General features: G+C 44.7%; 1 protein-coding gene across 1 annotated transcript; it reads left to right on the top strand.

Moving 5' to 3' along the window:
- The first annotated feature begins 1,561 nt into the window (after nucleotides 1–1,561).
- On the top strand, nucleotides 1,562–10,616 carry KLF6 (KLF transcription factor 6). The gene is made up of 4 exons (XM_050332558.1): nucleotides 1,562–2,045; nucleotides 4,912–5,485; nucleotides 7,214–7,337; nucleotides 7,762–10,616. Exons 1-4 carry the CDS (start codon nucleotides 1,944–1,946, stop codon nucleotides 7,811–7,813), a joined length of 852 nt encoding a protein of 283 aa, XP_050188515.1. The 5' UTR covers nucleotides 1,562–1,943; the 3' UTR covers nucleotides 7,814–10,616.
- Nucleotides 10,617–10,952: the final 336 nt, after the last annotated feature.

Genomic DNA, 10,952 nt, shown 5'->3' on the forward strand with positions numbered 1-10,952 from the left:
TTTTTTTTTTTTTGCATAGACACAGGAAAACCAACCATGAACACCAGTTGTTTGTTTATAGAATCACCAAACTAATAGTTTATGAGAGGCCAGGGGATGGAAAGTTAGACAGACATTTTCACACTTGTAATCACCAGCTCACAGAGGACAGTAGGCAGAAGAAACACACATTAAACACTTCAGTTACCGTCTGTAGGCAACCAGCAACAGATACAGAGAAAAGTGGGGAAATGGAAATAACAGCGTTGAGATTATGATGGAAACAGCAGTGGAAAATTAGAAGTCCTTTCATAAAAGAAACATGTTAGGAGTGTTTGTTCCATGTGCTGGACACTCCTTTGGAAAGCTAACAACCGCATTTTCTTAAATTATATTAAGACATTCATATCATTGACAAGTCCAGTCTTAAAAAAGCTAGTGCTCCGTCACCAACACACAAATAACTATCTGTGGATAGTGGTGGAATTGGGCACCACAGCACGAACTATTCCTAGAGAAGTTGTGTCAGAGGGTGCTGGCCAGCGGCACCCGCTGTGGTGCCCATCCTAGAGATGGGGAAGATGTCCATGCAGAGCCCCAGGACCATCATCCAGGTCTGCTTTGAGTCCCAGCTCCTGCTCCAAGGCGTCAACAAGGGCCTTCCCCAGCTGTCCTGTGGAGGGGAACAAGGGAAGGGCAGGAACATCTGAGCCCTTCTTCTCCCAGGGAAAGCACAACCCAAGGGGCCTGCGGAGTATGTGGACCTTGCCTTGCGTCCTCCTGGCAAAGGTGCTATAGGGGGGTCAGGGTAACCCCTGGTCAGACCAGTGCAGACCCGGGGGGTCGTGGTTACCCCCGAGTCAGCCCAGACACCCCAGCACACACCTGGGGGACGTAGGGGGGGGGAAGTGTCAGCGGTACCATGGACCAGACCAGCACAGACCTGGGGGGATTGTGGTCATTCCCGGTCAGCCCGGACACCCCGCTCAGACCCAGTGGGGGTCACGGTTCTCGTGGGTCAGCCTTCAAACCCCGGCTCGTGCCTGCGGTGAGACGGGGGGGTGTCTCACAATTACCCTGGGTCAGCCCTCACGGCTCGCTCAGACCCAGAAGGGTCACGGTTACCCCGGCTCAGCCCTCACAGCCCGCCCAGCCCCGCTCCGGCCCCGCAGCGCCCCCCGCGGCCGCGGCCGGCAGCGCCGCGCCGTGCCCGCTCCCCTCCCCCGCGCGCTCACACCGCCCCTCCGCAGAGGGAAAAAAAAGAAAAGCGGCCGCTTCCCCGCTTTATATACCCTGCTAAAAATAGCCGCGGCCTGGCCGGCCAATCAGGAGGGCTCGAATTTCGAATCGGGCCAATGGCGGGAGCCGTCACGGCCGGGCTCGGTCACGCCAGGAGGAGCCGCGATGGCAGCGGCGCGGCGATTGGGCGGCCCTGACGTCAGCGGCACGCGAGTGGCGGGGCGGCGCGCCGCGATTGGGCGGCGGCGGGCGGGCGGCGCGCCGGGATCACGCGGGGCGGGGGCGGGCGCGGGGGCGGGGCCGCGGCGCGGCCGGGGCCGAGCTTTGAATAGGGAAGTTTCTTGCGGGGGGCTCCGCTCGCAGAGTCCGCGCCGTGTTTGCAAATATTGGGGCCGCTCCTGCGCCAGGTCCGCCGCCGCCGGCCGCGGGAGGGGGGGAACAAGCCGCGCGCCCGCCCGCCCCGGGAGACGTCCTGCCCTGCTGTGCGATTAAACTTTGCATGAAACTTTGGGTGTTTTTTTCTCCCCGAGCTCCTCAAGGAATTAATATATATATATATATATAAATTTTTTTTTTTTTTTCGTCTCTGGAGAAAGGGGGGGGGGGCTTGGAAACTGAGAGCAGAGGTTGACACCCCCCCGCACACACCCCGCAACCCCTGCACATAAAGGAGGCATCTGTATTTTTGGTAACCAGCACTGACTTTTGTTGTTGCAACTTGAGACATGGATGTTCTCCCAATGTGCAGCATCTTCCAGGAACTCCAGATTGTGCACGACACGGGTTACTTCTCAGCCTTGCCGTCCCTGGAGGAATATTGGCAACAGGTAAATGAGGATGTCGATGTTGTTGTTGTTGTTGTCGGGGATTTTTTTTTTGAGCCGTATTAAAGGATGAGCGGATTTAAGGAGAAAAAAAAAAGGACAAAAAAAAAAAAAAAAAAAGGCAAGCCCAAGTGTCAGCGAGGAGTTTGGGGAGAATTCAGCACAAATGTGTAAGAGATGTCTTGAAGCAGGTGTTTCGGCTCTGGATAGACGGCTGTTCGGGGGGCACAGTCCCGAGGTGGATGGAAGGAGCTGCGCATCCCCGTCTCTCCCTGTTTGCCGCCCGGCCCTGCCGGGGGCTGTCAGCGCCCGCGGCCCCGCTCCGCTCGCACCGAGTCCTGGCAAAACTTTTGTGCTTGTACCAGGTCCAGACTCCACAGCTGGGTCTTGTCATCCGAGCTCCCTGCCTTGGCCAAGGGCTGCTTTTGCGCCCGGTGCTGTGGGTTTCTGAATTTTTTGTTGTTGTTTTGTTGGCGTTTGTGTCCTTTTGTTTTGATCCCCCCCCCCCATTAATATTTTTATTTTTGTTCCTGGCCATGATGAGGAGAAAGCCCTCCAGAAGCGTCCGCACACACGTCTGTGTTTGTGCATGTGTATGTACATGTACAGAGCGTGGCTGTTCCCAGCGCAGGGAGCTTTGCCGAGCCCGTGAGTTGTCAGTCATATGACAGCGATCCCCTTGTGCTAATTGCCCTGGCCGGGAAGGGGGAGAACGGAGGCTCTTTCCCTTTAATGGACATACTTTCTTGCCCTTTTTTTTTTTTCCTTTCTTTTTTTTTTTTTTTTTTTTTCTTTTCTCTCCTTAATTTGACCGAAGCAGCGGGGTTGCAGGGTCTGACAGTCCTGCGGGGCTCGGAGGACCGGGAGCTGCTCAGCCCGGTGACCGGATCAGATACCTGCTGGCTTTGCAGAAGGACGAAGGAGCCTTTCCCAGAAGGTTGAAATGCAAAAGTGTTACAACCTTCACATGCCTACTAATTGTATGCAATCCCTTCGGTTTTTTATTTTCCCTCCCCCCACTCCCCTTTCAGAGCGGCAGCTCCATAGTACGTGATTGAAATGGAGCTAAGTAGTTTCCTTCAGGCATTCGGGCTCTTGGCGAAGCGCCAGCCCTCATTCCCAGTAGCCTTCAGAGGCATTTAAACTCGAAGAGAGCTTCACTCCGCTCCCCATTACTAATCTACCTAATGAGGAATTTAAATTAGCCGGGAATATGAAAGTTTAACAAGATCTTAATAAATGCTTTTTTTACTTGTTTTCACGAAAAATCAATGCACTATTGTGCTGTCTCTGTCGAAACCCCTTTTGTTTATAACGTGCACTGAAACCCAGTTCCCTAATTATAGACAAATACCGTGTGCAGCAGTGGGTTTGGTTTTGGGGGTTGTTTGGTGTTCTGGTTGGTTTTGGTTTTGTGTGGGTTTTTTGTTTTTTGGGTTTTTTTCAATTTTTGCCCACACTCCAAGCCTGGCCAGAGCATGTGACCCAGTTTACTGGAGCAGTGCTGGGGGAGAGAGGAGTCTGCTCCCATGGCGGCTCCGCTCGTGGGCAGATGAGAAGGGGCTGTGAGGGGAATGTGTGGCATTTGGGACCAGGTTTTGCTGCCTGACTTGGAAAAGATGATCTTGTTAAAATAAATAGAGCTTGGTATGGAAACTTAGTGTGTCCATTTTCTGTGTAAAACTTCCATGTGGATCATTTCCTATAGTGGAAAGAATAATCCCAAAACATCAGCTTGTTGCCATAACAGTTCATACTCTTCTTTTTTTTTTTTTTTTCCTCTCTGAAAATGGCTAGAAACTCAGCAGGATTAATTGAAATTGAAAACCGCAGTTTCACCCATTTAGGGTGGTTTTGATTTTTGTTTTGTTTCGTTTCATGGAGTAGAGGGGAATGTTTTTGGGGGTGAAGTTGTCCATGTACTGTTGCATGTATATTTGCACAGAGTACTTTCTTGGCAGATGGTCAGGGTTTTAAAAGGAAGTCTCCTTTGGCATTGCGTGAAAGAAAGAGAGAGATGACTCATACAGTTGCACTCTTGGCCAGTAGATAAAGTTCTTGTTCATTGTGGGACTCCCAGCAGGACCTCAGAGTAATTTCCCGTTTTGTATCCTATGGAACAGGACATTTCTATTCTGGAACTTTTTTTTTTTTTACTCCACTCCTCTGTTGTTGAAGTTCTCCATGTTCCTCTGAACACGCATGGGAGCAGTTTGAGTTATGTGGTGTGCATGCCAGTGCGCTTGGAAATGACATTCTTTGAAAGTCGAGTGTGCTGCGTTCTCATGCACAGGAAATGGGAGGATGTCTGCTGCTCCATTGATGTCCCCAGAAGATGGGCTGGCAGCTCCGCAGCCATGCTGAAATGTGGCTTTGTTTTCTGACACAGGGTTCAGGTTTTATCTGCATGTCAGAGCACATTGTTTTCAGTTGGGTCCTTTCAGCCTTGTGCTTGTGTGAGGCAGATACAAAACAATTTGAAATTAGGCAAGGTGCAAGAGCAAAGTGTGGTTATTTGTTGTGGTTCTCTATGGTCTTTTTCAACATGAGCCTACTGAAAACACAGATTTTATGATGAGAGTGATGATAATTTGACTGAGTCATTAGAATGCTATTTTGGAAACCAAAGGCTGACTTGCACCTTCAGCTGTGCGTTTGAACTCCTGCCCAGGTCTCAAAAACTGATTTCTTTTCATCGTAGCAGTCACCTAGTTACAGCTTGAGGAGCCTTTAATTTGTTTTGAATCTAGAAACCATAAATCGAATGTATTACATTCCTGCATGCTTTTTGAAGTGTAAAATACAATTGGGTTTATTTTTAAGCGGGCTTGTAACTCTTCTCTTTTTTTCTTCCTTCTCTTTCACCTAGACATGTTTGGAGCTGGAACGGTATCTTCAGAGTGAACCCTGTTATGTTTCTGCATCTGAAATCAAATTTGATAGCCAAGAGGATCTCTGGACCAAAATTATTCTGGCACGTGAGAAAAAGGAGGAATCTGAACTGAAGAACATATGTGTCCCAAAAGAGGACAATCTTACTAGTCAGAACTTAGAGACCAACAGTTTGAATTCTGATGTGAGCAGCGAATCTTCAGACAGCTCTGAGGAGCTCTCGCCCACTACAAAGTTTACCTCTGACCCTATAAGTGATGTTTTAGCCAGTTCAGGAAACTTGAGTTCATCTGTCACTTCCACTCCCCCTTCATCTCCTGAGCTCAGCAAGGAGCCTTCTTCCCAGATATGGAATTGTACGCCGGGTGAGTTGCATTCACCGGGGAAAATTCGTACCGGTACCGCTGGAAAGACTGCAGAAAAAGGTACACCCTCCAATGGTGACACCTCGCCAGATGGCAGAAGGCGTGTTCACAGGTGTCATTTTAACGGTTGCAGGAAAGTTTACACCAAAAGTTCACATCTGAAAGCACATCAGCGCACTCATACAGGTTAGTAACCCTATGCTTATTAAGAGCTGGCAAGTACTGCAGGGAATACCCTGTGATGGTGGTGGTGTCACAGCGTTACACAATCACTGAGTGGGAGCCCAGGTTTGGAGAGATGATGTAATAGTAGTAGAGGCTTACCAGCATGGACGACATCACTTCCTCATTCTCTTCATAAGTTGGCTGCAGCTGGGACAGCTGGTGGGAGATTAGTCTGTTGTCGTAGCAAATGGGAGCCACTCATCTAAGTAGGCAATGGTTGGGAAGCTGCACCAGCATGTGGTCTTCAGAAGCAAAGGTCTAGCCTAAATAGGTGCTAGACTTTTCATGATGATTATTTCTAAAGCAAAAGCGAGCTGTGACTTTATTGCTAAAAAAGGAATGTCATATCCAAAAATCGGTCAGATCACTAAATACTGTAAGAGCTTGTTTTTATGCTTCAGTCTACATCATATCTATTTTATTAGACATCCCAAGGCCTTGATTATATTAAGTATAGCTTTACTACTAAGTCATTTAACACTTGCGTGTGCCATTGCTATCAGCAAAAAAATCTTGAAAAACCACAGTGTGGTGTTATCCTTCTAACATATCTGCCCTATTCAGCCTTTAAAATGTATGATCTACTGTATAATTTCATCCCAAAATACTGAGCAACGGCATTTTATTATTATGAAACTTGAACTAAAAGTAACAATCCTGTGTGTTATTGGGAAGGAAAGTGAGGAATATAGACACTTCAGGGCTTTTATAAATGTTTTATGGTTGAAGTAGCCTGCTGATTTGCTTGTTTGAGCATTATTATTTGACAGCTCTTTATGACAGCAGTTAGATGTGTAGGGCTGTGCCTTGGCTCAGTAGTCACTGCATAACTTGAGGAACCGGCATGGTGTTCTTGCCGTACCAATCCAAACATCTATATGGCTGGTTGGGTTTTTTTACCCCCAAACACTGGGAAAGAGAATTCAAGGAAAAGATTCTATTTTGACTCATGGGCTCAGCATTTCGTGGCTTTTATGGGAAGTCTGAGCAAGCCCAGATGCTCCCATTGTCAAGCAGAAGTCAGATAAAACAGGATTATTTCAAGAGAAGAGAACAACTTCCACTGGAACTGCGGTGGTTGAACAGACATAAATAGCTGCCGGCCTCAGAAGTATTGCAGAACTGGTGTTCTGGTGCTGTCTGGCTGAGAATGTTCCTGTGAATGGAAGTGGTATTTCTTGAATGCTGAAATAGCAGTGTTCAAAGTGGTGTGCAGGCTTTTCCAAGAATAAGTGGCTCAGCAGAAAGGAGGTTGCGTGTTATGCAGATGAGTGAGTGACAGAGGACTTTGATGCAACACAGTAGCCTAATTGCGTTTTGGAGCCTAGCTGTGCTGTCTTTAATCACCTTTATGAGGTGCATGATACCTGTAAGCCTTCCATTACCGATGAACAGGAATGGTAGAGGGCTGGATTCCTTTGTTTCTTGTGAGCCTGTTTAATCACTTTTTTTTTCATTTACTTTTCATAAGAATGAGATTATTTGATGTGCTGTTGCAGAAAGATAGTTAAGTAGGAATCATACGGATGAATTTTGTGAGCTTTCTTTGCTTGCATGTTCTGAAGCATTCAGATAGGTTAAATAAAATTGGCTGTCTTTGGGGGGTGGAAAAGGTTTACATAGAAAATGATAGCACCTGTCTTTCTTTGAATGAAGTCATGACTAACGTGTAATCTGCTTTCTTTGTAGGGGAAAAGCCTTACAGATGTTCATGGGAAGGGTGTGAGTGGCGTTTTGCAAGAAGTGATGAATTAACCAGACACTTCAGAAAGCACACTGGTGCCAAGCCTTTTAAATGTAGTCACTGTGACAGGTATGTGACTGAAATGCACCCTTTTAAATATATATTTTTAATACTCATTGGAAAGCTAGTCTAGGCTGCTTTTTGCTTGTGTAGGAATTATTTGGGAAAACAACAGTGCCTGGTATTTTTAAGGGATTATTGTATATTTAGACTGGAAGAAAACCCATCCATTTTATTAATCATTGGGAAGGCATTTGTAGCCCTGATCTTGCAGTTGAGTGTTGAGAAGTCCCTGGTGTTACCACCCATCTGCAGAGCCCTTGAGTGCCCATGGACACCTTGAGTATTCCTGTGTATCCTGGGAATGCCAAATCCCTCCTCCCCCAGCTGTGTTTTGGAGTAGCAGAGCAAGGGGAGGTGCCTCAGCCGGGCGTATCACGTTGTGCATGCCAGCAGCCCTGGGCTAATGCGCAGCCTGACTCTTGCCTTGCAGGTGTTTTTCCAGGTCTGACCACCTGGCCCTTCACATGAAGAGACACCTCTGAATGGGTCAAGAGGTGAATCCTGCAGGCTAAGAGGCATCAAGGTTGAAGAGCCTTGAGCGGAGGGATGCGTGTTCCAGCCAAAGCATGCCATTTTGCACCCTACCCAGTTGCCTCCAGGACCTCACTTCCTTGCAGGTCTTTCGAGGGCTAATAAGTCATGTAAGAAACGGCATAGCAACCGCAGTGCGTGATGTTTGGGGTTTCCTGGACTCATACACTGGTATCTAACCTTCTGAGTGGCTCCTAAGCCTTTGCCGTGAGCATGTGCACTGAGAATGTTAATGATTGGGCGACTGTATGCGATGAGGATCTCTTGATGACTGTATGCTGAGGCACATTTTTTTTCTTGTGGTTGTTTTATAACTGTAAGAGAAAAAAAATAGTCTGAATGTCTTGTATGTGAGGAATATCTCGTGAGATGGGACGACCACCAATCATTTCCAAGGGGTGGGGGGAGGGGTGTCTGCACCTTTTTAGAGGGAAAAACTGAGAGGGGAAAGGGGGGATATAAAAAAAAGAGTCAGGATGCCAGAATGGAGATGGGGGGCCTCCCTGTTCCTGTGTGAGAGGAGCTTTAGGTGTCTGGTGCAGCTATTAAACGTGCAATGTGTCAAGTAGCTTGTTTTACTTGCTACAGAGCTCATTTGTAATCCATTGTATAAGCTGTGTATTTACAAATGTAACACAACTATAACTTTTCATTATAATACAAAGGTTATTGCATGGTTCTGGGGAACTATATGCTTTTCCATTCTTTAATCAGGACTGCAGTTTTGATTCCAGTTAAGAGCAGCTAAAATACAATTGGTCTAATGTTACATAATGTATGGAACATGAATAATTTTTTCTGTTGGGTGGATAAAACCACTATTGGTTAGAAACTGATTTTTCTCATGCAGCTAATTTTTCTCTTATTTATGCCTTGAGGACTAACTTCTGGTTTTCTAGCTGTTAATGCACTGTTGACCTTAATAATGGTGCCTTATGCAAGTGACCTTCTCTTGTAGGGGGTCTTATACAGGGGTATGGGTGATGCATGCTTTATTAAGGCTCTCTTTTCACCTGGCATTGTACTGTATCAAATGTATAATATGAGGGGAAAAAAAGGTTACTTCCAGGGTCCTCCTTCACAAAGACAAATATAGAGAAAAGTCATTCATGTCAGTACAGTATTTGTTTAACTTAGACAATTTGACTGTGTTACAGTATAATGCATATGCCAATTGAATACCTGACCAGTTCTGCCACCTTGAGACTTTTTTTATATTGACCTTGCACAACAACTGTGTATATACACACCCCAACTGTACTTAATATGTCAAGTTTTCATACATATTAAAGATACAGAAGTATTAAAAGATGTATTTGCTTAAAAGGCACAAGTTTCACATCTATATATCTAGCTATCTGTTGGTCATACAGAAAGAAACTATATTACTTTTTTTTTAAAAGTGGGCAGAAAAATAATTGTGTATGTATATTTGTGTGTACAGTCTGTGTATGTGTGTATATATATAGATAATATATAAATATTTTTTTTAAAAGGAAAAAAATTAGAACACATAGCTAGAAAATGCCACAGCCCATCAAAATATTCCCTCTCCCCCCTGCAATATGGTCATTAAGGAGACAAAGAAATGAAAGATACAGTTAATTAAAATCTAGCATTTTTAGAGGCTTTACCTTTAGCTGAATGGTATGCTAAAGGCTTTGTTGGCATTCAGTCCTTCTCAGACTGCTGACTGTGTTTTGTAGTTATTAGGTTGTCTGGAATAGCGTATCTGTGGCCATTTAAGAATGATATGAACCGAATATTGGCATGCTAAAAGAATATTAGCTGTGTGCAGATGAAGTACACTCGGGTTTTGGCCTTCCAGCTTACTGGAGGACCTGTGAGTGAGCTAGTCGTTGTGGTGGTTGAGCTCTAATTTTACATAGTTCAGCTAAAATAAAGACTGTTTTTTCCTAGAGTAGGAATAGTCTGTCCAAAACCAGTTTTGTTTTGTTTTGGTTTTTTTTAAACCAGCTCACTACAGTCGATGCAATGAAACATGTGACCTGTTTCTTTTTCTAATAATTATTGGTCTTGCTTACTCTGCTAATATTTTGGTATATCTTCCTGGAAATGTATGTAGATAAGTGGTTTTAAAAAAGTATATGCAAGTGATCTGGTTCTGTGGAACACACAGGCTTAAATCATTCTCATTTCATTCTTGGTTGAAATTGCCTGAAAATGCACTTTTTTTTTCTTCCCCCAAACAAGCAACATTTTCCAGAAAATGGATTTCTATTTACTATTGGGTTTTGTTGTGTTTTTAACTCCTTGTTTGCATTGTCCTTGGCTTAGCCTTCTTATAAACCAGAAATTAAAAAAAAAAAAAAAGGCAAAAACAAACAAACAAAAAACCAACCCCCAAAAAAAAAACTTGCACTGGCTTGTCTCAATTGTGAAATACCATCAGACTTGTGTGGATGGGGTGGGGCTGTGTGCCATATGTCAAATGCCTGTAATTTTCTTAATAAGCAAGTACATTTTGTTCAGGTGATAACTGAGCCTCAATCAAGCTGAAAAATAAAAAAAAATAAAACATTTTTGCTTGAAATTTAAGAAGAAAAAGTTTCTATTAGTGAAATTTCTTTTTTTGTTTTTGAAACACCCTGTTATCTAAAGAATCTCTTTGTAAGATTTTTGTAAAAATTTTGTTTTACAAGATTTTATTTGAAATTGTTTTTTGCAAGATTGTTATATTTCTGTATGAATGTATTTTTTATTGGAATAACATAAAAAGAAATTCTTATCAGCATCACGTGTCTGGCTTTGTCTTTCTCCTCTCTAAGTCCTACACACCAAATGATATCAAGCACTATGTTGGTGCTTTGTCTCTGAGTCACACCTGGTTGCAGGTACAAACACCTTTGAGTCAGGTCACTTTGTGGAAGGCAAGCCCTGTTGGGAAAATAATTTTGGCAGTAGAAGCTAAAATTTCTTCCATATCTGTTCTTGACTCATTGTTTGTTTCAGCGGAATAAATAGTTAATGTGATTGTTACTGCAAGACTGCACCTTCATCTCAAATCGTTTGTTCTGGAGAGGTGAGTGCACATGGGACAAGTTCTGCGTGTGGGAAAGGAGGTTCAGG

This window comes from Myiozetetes cayanensis, unplaced genomic scaffold (assembly GCF_022539395.1).
Source record: "Myiozetetes cayanensis isolate MyiCay16 unplaced genomic scaffold, myiCay2020 scf1, whole genome shotgun sequence".
Taxonomy (NCBI): Eukaryota; Metazoa; Chordata; class Aves; order Passeriformes; family Tyrannidae; genus Myiozetetes; species Myiozetetes cayanensis.